General features: G+C 42.7%; 1 protein-coding gene across 1 annotated transcript; it reads right to left on the bottom strand.

Annotated features, from left to right (window-relative positions):
- Nucleotides 1-5,116: 5,116 nt before the first annotated feature.
- LOC109936629 (complement C1q subcomponent subunit B-like) lies at nucleotides 5,117-7,258 on the bottom strand. Its single transcript, XM_048615296.1, has one exon. It carries the CDS (start codon nucleotides 7,235-7,237, stop codon nucleotides 6,650-6,652), a length of 588 nt encoding a protein of 195 aa, XP_048471253.1. The 5' UTR covers nucleotides 7,238-7,258; the 3' UTR covers nucleotides 5,117-6,649.
- Between the last annotated feature and the right edge of the window lie 8,884 nt (nucleotides 7,259-16,142).

The following is a 16,142-nucleotide window of genomic DNA, read 5'->3' as shown; positions in this document are numbered from 1 at the left end:
CCTTTCTGTGCCTAACTGCTGTTTTCTCTCTCTGGGCTCCATCTCCATGTATTGCATACTCCTCCCCCCACCATTCCTTTTCTTCAGCATAAGTAACACATTTTTGTAACTATCATTAGTTCTGAAGAATGGTCACTGGACCCAAAACATTAACTCTGTTCTCTCTCCACAGATGCTGCCACACCTAATGAGTTTCTTCAGCAATTTCTGTTTATGTTGGCATAAAGATCAGACATGATCTTGATAAATGACAAAACAGGCTCAAGGGGCCAAGTTTCCTGTTGGTTTCTGCACTCCTATTTTTTGAGTCGTGTGCATATATAATGGGCTGCCTGCCTATTTATGGCCTCTTTTTCAGCATTACTGAAATATGAAAATTTATTTCTGTTTGGTGTTTGTTTCTTCATATCATCATGGCAACCAGGGTTGTACAATAATTGCTGTCTGACTGATGTCACTCACATTGCAAAGAACCAAATAAAAATGTTTCAATAATCTGTTTTCTCCTACATATCCTTCTGTCCTCCTTGCTTATTTTGGGACTTTCTTGATACCTAAACAATGTTCATCTCTCCCACCCCCTCCATCATGCTGATAAATTTCACCGCCACAGCCGGCAATATTCACCCTCTTCCTGGTTCACTGACACATCCTCCGACCCAAACAGTTCCTGCACTCTTACTTACCCACTCTCCCAACTCACCCTCCAGAAATTCTGCCTCATGTCCAATATTGAAAGAGTCATATTGTCAGGGTGAGAGGTGTGAGGGACAGAGGGTGTGAGAGGGAGAGGGTGTGAGAGGTGTGAGGGAGAGAGGGTGTGAGCGGGAGAGGGTGTGAGAGGGAGGATAGAATATCCTTTATTGTCACTTGTACTGCAGTACTGAAGTATAGGAGTACAGTGAAAAGTTTTTACAATGGCTGCCTCTTAATGGCACAATCTTAGGTACAAGTACCAATGTACAAATCTTACAGCATAAAAAAAAATTAGTGGTCTTGCACAAAGAGGACTAAAGAAAAACATAAGAGGTAGTTTCAACATAGTGAAAAGGTTTTAAATTACAGTCCAATAACAGCAGCTCAGCGAGTGGGACCAGGCTCAAGTCCAGCAATTGTGCTGTATCGCTCCAGCCACCAGTTCGCTCCTCACTGGCACTCAGCAGCAACAAGTTAAGTCATGCTGTACTGGGATTCATACCTCAGACCCTCCTTTGATCTGGAACAAGGTCCCCCCCACCAACCCCACTGTTGCTCTGGGGACTTGTCTCCTCCATTGCCACCTCGGACTGCCTTTTCCCACTTGCCTTGGGCTGGACTGCCTGCTCCTGCCTGCTCCCCCTCATGCCGGCGGCACACACTTGCTGCCTGCACGATGCACCTGGGCTGCTTCCCCATGTGCTGCTGTGGGGCTGTTCCCTGCACCACTATGGGGCTTGCAGCCCATGCGCTGCTGTAGGGCTCGCTACTAGCAGTGTTCAAGGGCATGAGGAATTGCTGCATTGGACTTGCTCTGGCTCTGGTGCTGACGGGAGAGAAGAAGAAAAATGAAGAGGAATAAAGGCAATAGGGGGAAAGAGAACAGGCGGAGCAGAGGACTTCTGACAGGAGCATCCTACTGTGTCATCATCTAACACTGTCAGAGGGAGAGTGTGTGAGGAGGAGAGGGTGTGAGAGAGTGAGTGGTGTGACAGGGTGAGGGATTAAAGGGGGTGAAAGACGCTAAAGCAGATTTTGTGAGGGAGAGATCATTGTTGAGGTGAGAGTGAGAGAGTGATCACTGTTGAGGAGACGGGGCTTGTTAACACCATCAGGGAGGGATAACATTGTCAGAGGGGGAGTGTTAGCACTGTCGGAGGGGGAGTGGTAACGCTGTTGGAGGGGGCTTGTTAACACCACCAGGGAGAGATTAACACTGTCAGAGGGTGAGTGTTAACACTGGCGGTCGGAGAATGTTAACACTATCAGAGGGGGAGTGTTAACACTGTCAGAGGGGGAGCATTAACGCTGTCAGAGGGGGAGCATTAACGCTGTCGGAGGGGGAGTATTAACATTGTTAGAGGGGGATCTTTAACACTGTCGGAGGGGGAGTGTTAACACTTTCGGAGGGGGAGCATTAATACTGTCAGAGGGGGAGCATTAACACCGTCAGAGGGGGAGTGTTAACACTGTCAGAGGGGGAGCATTAACACTGTCAGAGGGGGAGCACTAACGCTTTTGGAGGGGGAGTGGTAACACCGTCGGAGGGGGAGTGTTAACATTGTCGGAGGGGGAGCATTAATACTGTTGGAGGGGGAGTGTTAACAGTGTCAGAGGGAGGGAGTGTTAACACTGTCAGTTTTGAAGACTGATCTTAAAGGCCATGTATTCAGGTCAGGATGAGAGAAAAGGAATGAGTCTGTGCTGTAATTACTCTCAATAATTTGCCTCCCACCTCCATTTGCCTCTGTGCTGGATTTATCATTGGAAGGTGCAAAAGTCCTGGTGAAAAAGGAAAAATGTGTAGAATAAATCATAATCAGTATCAGAACTACAGTCTCTGGCAATGAACGTTCAATCTGGGCCAATATTTGACAATCTGGACCACCTGCTAATCTGGTTTCAGTCCCTGTCACTCAGAGTTACAGAAATGGGCATTTCAAAGATTCTGCAAAAATGCAATTTGTTGCCCACAACTTTTGAAGATCTGGCTTAACATGGCTTTACAGGAGAAGGGTTCATATTCTCTATTTCTCATGTGTTACTTTTTCAGATTCTGAATATTAGAACACAGTGGCCCAGACCTTGTGACTGGAAGATACCTCTTGCAGTAGAGTGCCCTGCAAGATGTGGATTGGCATCCCTCATTATTCTGGCACACTGGCTCCACGGTTATTGGGGGAAATTTAGACTTCTGATTGTTGTCCAGAACCCTCCGAGTTAGAATCGGAAACTTTGATGGATTACAACTTAGTTAACTTGGTACTTCATCATGAAAATGTAGATAAATCAAAACAAAATCTAACTATGAAGCTGAACCCTCCGACTCATCACTGACCCCCCAATTGCTTCATTGACACATTGAATATCCCCTCAACCCAATCTCCACCACAACAAACCCCAAACTGAATCCTCCCTCACCGTTCCTGCCTATTACCTACCCATTTGCCACATACCTACCTCCTCATATATCTGCCAACCTATTCCCTCACACACCTTGTCAGGATGCGAGGCAGTTTATTAACATTTTAGGGGTTGAGGGAGGACAGCCTTCTTGTCACGCACCCTTACCCACTTGCCTGCTACCATACCCCTATTAGCTACCAAACACTCATCCAAATATCAACTTAGCCACTCATCCATTTATTTGTCAATGTATCATCTCTCACCTACTTATTTTATACACTTGCCTTCTCGCCTTGACCTTTAGGACCTTCAAATTTTAGAATACTGCAGTTACCACTGCAGTACCAAATAGAGCATGACCCAACCCCAGGGCTAATTCTGCATTGTGGTAGGAGGTTTCCAATTGGTAATTCCCACATTTCTCAAGTTTGAAGTCCAAATTAGAAACATATAGCTCAAGAGCAGGGTATAATTTATGAAACAGACTGACAATCCCATAGCATTGACGCTCATCAGAGGATTGACCCAATATATTTCGCAGCCTGTAAACTGTTATCCTATTGAAGTACTTCATTTAATGGAATAAATTGGAAAAAATTCCAATACTGAAATACTAGCTTTAATCTTTACTTTAAAGATTGGAATGTTGCTGCAAACAATAAGGATTTGTAAAAATTGCTCACCTGCATTGCTACTTTCAGAGCAGCTCTCCATCCAATTCATCCACATCAACGTTGTACACCACACACTGCGTCCTGTGATGTGAGCTGGCAATATTATCTGATGTGGAGGAGGCCCTCTTTATACCATGGGGAGGCAATGGCCTAGTGGAATTAAGAATCTAATGATGACCATGAATCCATTGTTGATTGTCGGAAAAACCCATCTGGCTCCCTAATGTCCTTTAGGGAAGGAAACTGCCATCCCTACCTGGTCTGATCTGTGTATGACACTGGACACATAGCAATGTTCTTAGTCCTGACCTGCTCTCTGGGCAATTAGGGATGGGCAATAAATGCTGCCTGGTCAGTGACACCCCCATGAATGAATAAAAAAAATTCAAAATAACCAATCCAGAGCTTTCCATCATTACTTCCATCATCGAGAGGGAAGGCCCTTCATTATTTAACAGAAGTAATATAGAAACATAGAATATAGTAGGCCATTCGGCCCTTCGAGTCTGCACCACCATTCAGTATGTTCATGGTTAATCTTGTAATCTCGTTATCTCATTACCCCCTTTTCCCCCCTTGACCCCTTTAGCCACAAGAGCCACGTCCAGCTCCCTCTTGAATATATCTAGTGAAATGGTCCCAGAAGCTTCCTGTGTGAGAGAATTCCACAGGTTCACAGCTCTCTGAGTGAAGGAATTCTCCCTCATCTCAGTTGTGATTGGCTTATCCCTTATTCTTAGACTGTGGCCTTCTGTGACTGTGACTGTGACTGTTCTGGACATCCCCAACATCAGGAACATTCTTCCCCCATCTAGCCTGTCCAGTCCCATCAAAATTTTATATGTTTCTATGAGATCCCCCCTCATTATTCTAAATTCCAGCGAATACAAGCCCAGTCGATCCAGTCTTTCCTCATACATCAGTCGGCTTTGCATTTCTGTATAATCTGGAGTCCTGAGATTATACATTGCTTGTCTTTCTGGTTCCATATAAATCTGGGGCTGTGCAATCCAGGGTTGAGTAACACTGGAGCTGTGTAATCCTGGGTTTGTGTAACCCTGTGGCTGTGTACCCCTGGGTCTGTGTAACCCTGGGGTTGTGTACCCCTGGGTGTGTGTACCCCTGGGACTGTGTACCCCTGGGTCTGTATGTTTTGGGTCTGCAAAGATAATACTTGATACCTATTGGACAGGGAACCAAATCTGGGCTAATTGATTCCAGCTAATGTCTAATCCTAATTGCCTACAACCAAAATATACATTCCAATGTTTAAATTAAAGGTAAAACATCGGATTTCTGTTTATTCTTTTAGCCATATAAGAAGTTTCTATACTTGCAACTTGTTGGGGAAATGCCCATTTATTTTATTATTAAAGGAATGAATAAAAACATGTTATACAAATACAGTAAAGCATTTATTACAATCTAACAAACAGAAATTTCAGAATGCAGGGTTCAGGAATTGGTTTTCAATACAAAGTGTTGGTCCAACTTTTCAACATTTTGGAGTGTGAATTGCAGAATGACCTGGAAATGTTACCAAGTGATTATGTAAATGATATTAGCTGTTTTCAACTGTATCATTAACACAGATTGCTCGTGGCAAGTCCAAATGTACAATTTGTTATCCCAACTAATAAATTCCATACAATATTGACATGGGAATTTATCACTCGAGAGCTGATGTAAAATCAAAGTTATTTCTCACTTTGAGTGTCCTATTATCTGCAAACTTTTCATAAATGTTTGGATTGTACATAAGACAGTGGTGATGCCACAGGAGCAGAGTCTGGTGGTGTTATCTATCTTATGTACCTGTATGCAGCCTTGGGGGAGTTTGGGGTGATGCTTATCAAAAGAAGATGGAAGAAACAGTACCCATGTTGTGATTTGCAAAGTGATTCTTAGAGTGGATAAGGAGTTAAGAAAGAGAAGTAGACTGGCAACGTGAATTACAGTTCCAACTACAAATGAAATGGAGGCGGAAAGGTCAGAGCAGTGGATCACTGTCTCTGTGTGGACAATGGGGAAGACAACAGTATATCTGTGAATGGGGATAGAGGGGTATGGTATCTCTGTGAATGGGAGAAGGCGGAACAGTGTCTCTGTGATTGGGAATGAGGGGAATGCTGTCTCTGTGAATGGGGGAGTCGGGAACAGTATCCCCACAAATGAGGGAGAGGGGAACAGTGTCTCTGTGAATGGGGGAGAGGGGAACAATGTCTCTGTGAATGGGATAGAGGGCAACGGTGTCTCTGTGAATGGGGGAGAGGGGAACGGCGTCTCTGTGAATTGGGACAAGGAAAACGATGTCTCTGTGAATGGGGATGAGTGGTACAGTGTCTCTGTGAATGGGAACGAGGGGAATGCTGTCTCTGTGAATGGGGGATTGGGGAACAGTATCCCCACAAATGAGGGAGAGGGGAACAGTATCTTTGTGAATTAGGGAGAGGGGAGCAGTGTCTCCATCATTCATAATAGTTTGCTTCTATTTTAACTGGTAGGTACATGTTGCTTCAATGAGTAGATACGACTTGTAGCCATAATAGTTTTATAATAAACAGAATTGGCAGTCAGATAACGGAAACTGAAAATGTTGGACAAGTGTAGACATTTGAGAAAGGGAATGATTGATACTGATTTCATTTTTTGGACAATTATAATGGTTTTTAAAATGTAATCTTCTGTTTTCTCCTTTTTTATGGATATGGATATAGTCACTCCCAGCAGTTAGCAAGGGTTACAAGGCATAGTGTATAATTACAGGTGAGCAGATGTATTAATGTCAGTCAATCACATAATCAGCCGATTCTTGGATCCCTGACTTATGGCAAAGCATTCAAAATATTATTAATCCAAAATAGTTTTAAACATTAATTGTCTGGAAAGAGCAGGAACCCAGAAAAGATACTGTTGATTTCAGCTGAACCAAAAACATAGTTGTGACCAGGTGTGGTTTGAAGCCAAACCTCATCTCCCTTTCTTAGCCTCAGTACTGTCCCGCCTGAATTCAGCTGATGTCTTTGCCAGTTATTTTTGCTCCCGTGGGTGTCGCAGAGTCCAATTTCCTTTCTGCTATTTTTCATGATGTTCACACATAGTTTCCCATCGGAGGCCATGTTATAGGTGAAGAAATACCAGCCATTTTTACAACAACGGAACTTAGCCTGATTAATATTGAAACATTCTCCCTCATTGGTGATTACCTTGTCAAATCTGATTGGACTTTCAGGAGAAAGGTTATTGCCTGTGTTTTTAACGACAGAGAAGGCAGGTCTTTCTTTCCCCTGTAGACCGCCCCCTCGCCCCGATTCTCCCTTCTGTCCTTTGGCTCCAAGAGCGCCAGGTAAACCTTTGGGCCCTGCTGGGCCAACATATCCTTTGGGACCATTTTTTCCTGGCTGCCCTGGATTCCCCCGTTGCCCCTTCATTCCTGGCTCACCATGAATGCCAGTGTACATGCCTACAGAAAAGAAGAATGAGAGATGAAGAAGAATGATATAGAAATCCCTCTGTTCATTCTATTCCCCAACTGGTCAAAAGATCAATTAAAGTTTAGACAATTACAACGCGGACGCTCAATAATTAACTGTGGTTATCTACAACCCTTTGCATTGAAAATTGTGGATTAATTTCCAGCCCCAATGAACAGAAGGAAGGCAGGTGAGAGTTGGAATCTCACATGATGCATTTTCAGTCAAAATAGAAACTAAAATAGAGTGCAGAAATTCTTGATGTTGTTGGATGTCAGTCATCTCAGCTCCAGGACATCTGCAAGAGTTTCTCAAGGTAGTGTCCTGGACCCAACCATCTTCAGCTGCTTCATCAATGACTTTCCCTCCATCTTAAGGTTAGAAGTGTAAAATCTGTAGAGAACCCTGTCACCACTGCTGCACTAGAAAGTGTTGAGTGACAATGTTGTGAGGAATAACATTTTTTGCTCTCGCCAACCAAAATCACCAAGCACTAAACCGGCGGAAAAAGAGGAAAATCAAACTCTTTAGAACGAATATGCAAACAGTTTGACCAAATAAGAATTGCATAAGATTGAACACTCTTGTGTTTTTTTCTTTAAGAGAAAAAATTGTTCTCATCAAATTTACTGAGACTTTTATTTATTTATTTTTACAAACAGTTACACCAGCAACGTCTCAGTGAGACATCGTTTATCAGTCTTGTACTGTTGTGTGGGGAAAAATGGCTTTTGAAAGCCTTCTTCTGAAACCCCCAAACCCTGTTGAAAATTGATGTTCTAAACATGACAGAGGCTGAGCTTGCAGGAGACGAATCGTCGAATAACATTCTTATATATCAACCGTTCTGAAATTATTTTTTAAAAACTAAGCTTTACATTGCCATTCTTTTACTCTCCCTCTTTTCTATCTCTACCTGTTTTAATTTTTAACAATTTTCTTTCAAAAAGAAAATCAATTCATGGGGATGAATACTGTACAATTGCATTTCTCTCTTTCTCTGTAGATTAAAAGTTTTGCTGGGGAGGGCTTTCACTCGCCCTTTTTCCTTTAAAAAATTCAGCAGTTAAAATGTGTGCATGCTTGGCTTTATAAAAAAAAAGAAAAAATGTCATTTGTCTACTTTTTTATTAAAAAAAGAACATTGCTTAAAATGGTAAGTTTTATATATCAAAACAGGGAGGAAACCATTCCCTTATTTATATAGGAAACCATTTGATTTACACGTGGTAATGAAGTTGAATGTTTTTTGTCTTAATTTTTGGGCCCATGAAGCCTCTTCTCGAAGTCAGGCTCAATCTGGTTTCATGTGTCATCGGATTATAGCCTCCATTTCGGCAGTGAATCTTTATGTAAATAAATGGCATATTGACATGTTAATGTTCAGTTTGTTACCACCACAGAAATATCCATGAGTACAGAACAAAAAAGTTCCTTTCCAAAAACTAATTGCCATAAAAAAAGCACCATCATGTGGATATTTTAACAAAAAAATCGGTAAAGGAAAATTATTCAAACATTATCCTTTCACCTTGATTTTTTAAAAAATAATAATAGTGTTTGCACTCAGAACTGTTACATGAACTTGTCACAGTAATATTTATAGTAGCTCTTAAAAAGAAGTCCCAAGAACATTACTTGGCGTTTGTTGTTTCAAAAGTGAAAGGAAATTTAGTTCACAGACTCATTCATTACCAAATGGTAATTTGGTAATTCATTACCAAAATAACTTTCTACATTTATTTCAAACTTTAAATAATGCGTATTACTTGTTTAAAAATGTATGCAGATCTTTTGCTTTTAAACCTACTCTGCTCTTGATTGATACTAGTACAATCAAGTACATTTTTGTAATTGATTAATACTCTAGTGCAGACAACAGTACTGGGACCTTGGCAGTATAAACACAGAAAGTAATTTAGGTCTTTTTTTGCTTCCCCAATATGTGAAGGCAATAAGGTTCAGTGAATAATTATACCATTAGGCATAGATTTGGAATATTGAATCTTTTTCCAATGGATTATTGTTAGATCAGTATAGATTCACAGCAGTCAGTAGTTTCTTGTAGCAGCCTTATATAAGGATAGTTGATAGTTTTACTTTGTTTTGCAGCTGGCACAAACTCTACATTTGAGTTTCACCATCTGCAATCTAAAAGAATAGTCATCCATTTATTACACTTTTTAATAAAAGTCATAGTCATGCAGCAACTTATGGAGAGTCTCACCAGCATTCTGGGTTACTAGTTTGGAAAGGTTCCTGAATGATGCGAGGAAGGGTTGCTGCACTGAATAAGATTCTGTTTTGATCATGAATGTACTTTGCATCTGACTATCCAGTGATAATTCAGAACTCCAACAATTGTGTTTAGCAATTCAATTTTGTGACTGGCAGAGAATAAAATATATTATTTAAGTGAAGAGAGAATGCTGTGGCATGGAGAGATTTGGATGTCTTGTAAAAGTATCACAAAAAGTTAAAATATATGTTCAGCAAGTAAGCAGGAAGGCAAATGGAACCAAAAACAGACATTGCTAGAAAAACTCAGCAGGTCTGGCAGCATCTGTGCAGAGAAAGCAGAGTGAATGTTTTGGGTACAGTGACCCTCTTTCAATACATGGGCAAATAGAATATTGCCCATTAATTCGAGGGTGATGGTGTATAAAGCATTTTGCAGTACTTGCTACAACTGTGCAGGGTATTTATGAGTTTGCAATTACTGCGTATAGTTTTGGTGTCCTTAATCAAGGATTGAGAATATGAGGTGGGAGGTCACATTGCAGCTGTACAGGACACTGGTTAGGCCACTTCTGGAATACTGTGTGCAGTTCTGGTCTCCCTGCTATAGGAAGGATGTTGTAAAACTTGAAAGGGTTCAGAAAAGATTTACAAGGATGTTGCCAGGGTTTGACAGCTTCAGCTATAGGGAGATGCTGAATAGGCTGGGGCTATTTTTCCTGGAGCGTCTGATGCTGAGGGGTGAAATTATGGAGGTAGATAAGGTAAATGGATAGGATAAATAGACAAGATCTTTTCCCCAGGGTGGGGGAGTCCAAAACTAGAGGTCATAGGTTTAAGGTGAGAGGGAAAAGATTTAAAAGGGACCTAAGAGGCAACTTTTCATGCAGAGGGTGGTGTATGTATGGAATGAGTTGCCAGAGGAAGTTGTGGAGGCTGGTACAGTTACAACATTTAAAAGGCATCTGGATGGGTGTATGAATAGGAAGGGTTTAGAGGGATATGAGCCAAATGCTGGCAAATGGACCTAGATTTATCTAGAATATCTGGTCAGCATGGACGAGTTGGACCGAAGTGTCTGTTTCCGTACGATACGTCTCTATGACCCTATAACTCTTAAGTGAGGATATTCACCGATGATTACACAATGTTTAGCACAATTGGTGTCTCCTCAGATACTGAAGCCACCCACGTCCACATGCAGCAAGACCTGGACAATATTCAGACTTCGGCTGACAATTGGCATATAATATTTATGCCATGCAGATGCCAGACAATGACCATCTCCAATAAGTGACAATCTAACTTCTGCCCCTTTACATTGAATGGCATTACCTGTAGTCCCTGTATCAACATCTTGGTGGTTACCATTGACCAGTAACTGAACAGGATGTGCCACATAAATACAGTGACTACAAGAGCAAGCCAGAGTCTAGGAATTCTGTAGCAAGTAACTCACCTCCTGACTTTTCAAAGCCTGCCCATCATCTCTAAGGCTCAAGTAGTAAGTGTGATGTAATAATTTCCACTTGCCTGGATGGCTGCAACTCCAACAACACTCATAGAGTCATATAGTCATGGAGGTTTACAGCATGGAAACAGGTCCTTCGGTCCTGTTTCTGAAGAAGAGTCCTTCTACCCCTTTTGTATCTCTGCCCTCTCACATTAAACATATGCCCTCTAGAAGCTTGACACCATCGAGGTCAAAGCAGCCTGCTTGATTAGCACCACATCCACAGGCATCCTGCAGAGACATACAGTAGCAGTACTGTGTACTATTTGTGTACTGCAGAAATTCACCAAAGATTGTTAGACAGCATCATTCAAGCTCAAACTGATCTAGAAAGAAAAGGACAGATGATGCATGTGAACACCACCACCTTCAATTTCCCCTCAAAGACACTCACAATCCTAACTTGGAAATAATCCTTCAGTGTCACTGGGCCAAAATCCTGGAACTCATTCCCTAACGGTATCGTGATCTACCTGCACCGAATGGATTGCAGCAGTTTAAAAAGGCAGTCCATAACCACCTTCTCAAGGGCAACCTGGGTGTAATGGTGGATCAACCACTGAAGGTTGGCATGCAGGTGCAGCAGACAATGAAGAAAGCTAACAGCATGTTGGCCTTCATAGCGAGAGGATTTGAGTATAGGAGTAGTGGTGTCTTAATGTAATTATACAATCCTTGGTGAGAATACACCTTCAGTATTAGGTGCAGTTTTGTTCTCCGAGTATGATGAAGGACACTCTGGCTATTGAGAGAGTCCAGCGAAGGTTCACCAGACTGATTCCTGGGATGGCAGGACTGACATATGAAGAAAGACTGAATCGACTGGGCTTGTACTCACTGGAATTTAGAATAATAAGGAGGGAGTCTCATAGAAACATATAAAATCTGAATGGGACTGGAAGACTAGATGTCTGCCCTTACGTCGAGGAAGTCCAGAACTAGGCAGTCACAGTCTAGGAATCAGGGCAAGCCACTCAGAACTGAGATGAGGAAGAATTTTTTCACTCAGTGAGTTGTGAATCTGTGGAAGTCTCTCCCACAGGAAGCTGTTGGGGCCAGTTCATTAGATGTATTCAAGAGGGAACTGGACATGGTCCTTGTGGCTAAAGGGATCAAGAGGTATGGAGAGAAAGCAGAAGTGGGATACTGAAACTGTATAATCAGCCATGATCATACTGAATGGTGATGTCACTTAAAGGGCTGAATGGCCTACTCCTGCACTTATTTTCTATATTTCTAACCAGGGGCAGAAAGTTACCAGCAACATTCACATTCCACGAACATGTTTCAAAAACTCTCCCATCCCACTGTCATACCAATGTCCCCTACTTCACTTCTTCCACCGCTGAGACCATCTTCAAAAGTGCCTTGAACACCATTTTTAGTACCTGTTGATTCTTTATCATTGATTATAAACTCTGAGGTTACTCAGTCTATCTCCATCGCTGTCACCTCACCAGAGCGAGTCACTTGCAGCCTCACTGACCTTCACCCTCTCTAAACCATCTTCCTAGTATTGATTTTTTCTGAAGAAGGGTCCTGACCCAAAACATCAACTTTCCTGCTCCTCTCATGCTGCCTGGCCTGCTGTGCTCCTCCAGCACCACATTGTGCTATTCCTGGTTTTGTAAGCTGTCTTGTCCTGCAAATCCAATATTGAAATTGATGTAATTCAATCTGTGATATGACCATGACTATTGTCATGGGAGATCATATTGGCCATTCACATGTCAAGTTGTGGCTGCATGGGCCCACCAGAATGTCTTGGACATTTGCTATAGGAGAGGCATTGCAATGTATTCCCTAAATGATGCAGCACTCAGATGTCATCCATCACAGGGACATCAACATGCTGTTGAAAAGCTATCTTGCCTGAGGTTAATGGGTCATGGAACCTCCTGGAGCATTGCATCCAGGAATGTGGATATTCCCCAGCTGCACTGACCACGCAGACAGTCTCTGCAAGTGTTGGAATTAGGTGTGTTCTTCCATCCTCACAGGTAAATTTTGTCCCTTTGTCACTGCACTTCCCCCACCAGGATTGGGGCAGTCATAGTCACAGGAACAAACACTGTCCCACTGAATCCTTCGCCAGATTGTCTCTTCTGCAGCACATTTACATGTGGATGAAGAATGACATGGGCAGTCAGCCTTTTGGCTACATTCATCTCCTCACATAACACATGTACACACATTACCCATTTCCACTCAAAACCAGTGTACACTCATTACTCACGTGGACACATTACCATATCCATTCAAAACCTTTGTATACACATTACCCATTTCCACTCAAAACCCATGTACACACGAAGGTTGGTGGTGTTGTGGACAGCTTGGAAGGTTGCTGTAGGTTGCAATGGGACAGTGACAGGATGCAGAGCTGGGCAAAGAAATGGCAGATGGAATTCGACCCAGAAAAGTGTGAAATGATTCATTTTGGATGGTCAAATTTGAATACAGGGTTAATGGCAGGATTCTTGGCAGTGTGGAGCAACAGAGGGATCATGGGGTCCACGTCCATAGGTCCCTCAAAGTTGCTACCCAAGTTGATAGGGTTGTAAAGAAGGCATGTGGTGTTTTGGCTTTCATTGGCAGGGGAATTGAGTTTAAGAGCCATGAGGTTATGCTGCAGCTCTATAAAACTCTGGTTAGACCACACTTGGAATATTGTGTTCACTTCTGGTTGCCTCATTATAGGAAGGATGTGGAAGCTTTAGAGAGGGTGCAGAGGACATTTACCAAGATGCTGCCTGGACTGGAGGGCAGGTCTTATGAGGAAAAGTTGACGGAGCTAGGGCTTTTTTCATTGGAGCAAAGAAGGATGAGAGGTGACTTGATAGAGGTGTACAAGATGATGAGAGGCATAGATAGACTGGATAGCCAGAGACTTTTTCCCAGGGCGGAGATGACTATTACAAAGGGGCATAATTTTAAGAGGATTGGAGGAAGGTATAGGGGAGATGTCAGAGGTAGGTTCTTTACAAAGAGAGTGGTGGCTGGGTGGAATGTGCTGCCGGTAGTGGTAGTGGAGTCAGATACTTTAGAGACTTTTAAGCGACTCTTGGATAGGCACATGGAGGATAGTAAAATATAGGGTATGCAGGGTTGTTTGATCTTAGTAGGATAATAGGTCGGCACAAACTGAAGGGCCTGTACTGTGCTGCACTTTTCTATGTTCTATGTTCTATGTGTGTTCTATTACCTATATCGACTCAAAACCTATGTACATACATTACCCGTGTACATACATTACCCATGTAGAGACAGTACACATTTACATACAATACTCATGTAGACACATCACCCATGTACATACCTAGCCCATGTCCACTTATATGCAGGACTTGATTCCGTCACTCAGCAGAAAGTGGTGCTGGCAGGGACACCATACAAATGCAGGCTGTCCTAGCATTTGTTTCTATCACACCAACCTTGTTCTCCTTTTGCATGAGATCCTGCTGGCCTGCTGGCATGAATCGTATCATTCTGTGCTCTCTTGTGGGTCATGGGCAAGGCAGAATTTGCGTGGTTACACCCTGTCCATTGGGAGGTGAAAAGGCAAACATTCTGATCAAAGTGTAGTATGAGCTATTGCCCTGATATGTGCAGTGTCATGAGCAATGGATGTTCCCTTCTCCATATAGATCTTGCAAATATTTCCTAGCCTTATGCTACTGCTAGACAAGATAAAGAGGCAGCATAGATCGTGATGGTTTCCCAGAGAGGACCCATGAGGTGCTGTCATTTCCAGTGTCAGGAAGTAGTTGGGCTACCATCAGTCAATAGTCACTTGCAGGGTCCAGGACAGGGGGTTACATCAGGGTCCAATATCTGGAGCATTGGGCTGTAGGGAGGCCGCTGTGCTTTTGTCAGGGGCAGGATCAGTGTCACTGTGCTTGGGTTGGACTACCCTCTGTACTATGTTCAATGTATGTTCCACCAGCAGGTGCCCAACTCTATCACATGTCTATCCCTCAGAGTGAAGTATAAGGGTTTTTTTTTTTAGGAAAAAAATAAAAAGATAACATAAACTAAGGGGCACAGTTCTAAAGAAGGTTCAGGAGCCAAGGCACCTGTGAATTCTGACAAGTTGTTTTATATTTAACATTGCTTGGAGGATTTCTGTTCTAAGGATTGTGGAAAATGGATTTAGTTCAAGTTTTGTTAATATATCCACAGTGGTTTTGTTAAAAGAACATAAGAACTAGGAGCAGGAGTAGGCCATCTGGCCCTTCGGGCCTGCCCCGCCATTTAATAAGATCATGGCTGATCTTTTTGAGACTCAGCTCCACTTACCCGCCCACTCACCATAACCCTTAATTCCTTTACTGTTCAAAAATGTATCTAGCCTTGCCTTAAAAACATTCAGTGAGGTAGCTTCAACCGCTTCACTGGGCAGGGAATTCCACAGATTCACAACCCTTTGCGTGAAGACATTCCTCCTGACCTCAGTCTTACATCTGCTTCCCTTTATTTTGAGGCGATGCCCTCTAGTCCTAGTTTCACCTGCTAGCAGAAACAACCTCCCTGCCTCCACTTTATCTATTCCCTTCATAATCTTATATGTTTCTATAAGATCTCCCCTCATTCTTCTGAATTCCAATGAGTATAATCCCGGTCTACTCAGTCTCTCCTCATAATCCAACCCTCTCAACTCTGGAATCAACTGAGTGAATCTCCTCTGCAACCCCTCCAGTGCGAGTATATCTCTTCTCAAGTAAGGAGACCAAAACTGGACACAGTACTCCAGGTGTGGCCTCACCAGGACCCTGTACAGCTGCAGCATAGCCTCCCTGTTTTTAAACTCCATCCCGCAAGCAATGGCAGACAAAATTCCATTTGCCTTTTTAATCACCTGCTTCACCTGCAATCCCACCTTCAGCGATTCATTCACAAGGACACCCAAGTCCCTCTGCACAGCAGCGTGCTGCAATTTTTTACCATTTAAAACATAGTCCGTTTTGCTGTTATTCCTACCAAAATGGATGACCTCACACTTATCAACATTGCACTCCATCTGCCAGACCTTTGCCCACTCATTTAGACTATCTATATCCCTCTGCAGACTTCCAGTGTCTTCTGCGCACTTTGCTCTACCACTCACCTTAGTGTCATCTGCAAATTTTGACACACCACACT

This window comes from Rhincodon typus, chromosome 31 (assembly GCF_021869965.1).
Source record: "Rhincodon typus isolate 14 chromosome 31, sRhiTyp1.1, whole genome shotgun sequence".
In the NCBI taxonomy this organism is placed as follows: Eukaryota; Metazoa; Chordata; class Chondrichthyes; order Orectolobiformes; family Rhincodontidae; genus Rhincodon; species Rhincodon typus.
The sequence above is the reverse complement of the archived record's forward strand: the minus strand, read 5'-3'. Positions and strand labels throughout refer to the sequence as shown.

Bases quoted from the DNA above. Each gene is read 5' to 3' on its own strand.
- LOC109936629 (XM_048615296.1), bottom strand. From the start codon at position 7,237: ATGTACACTGGCATTCATGGTGAGCCAGGAATGAAGGGGCAACGGGGG.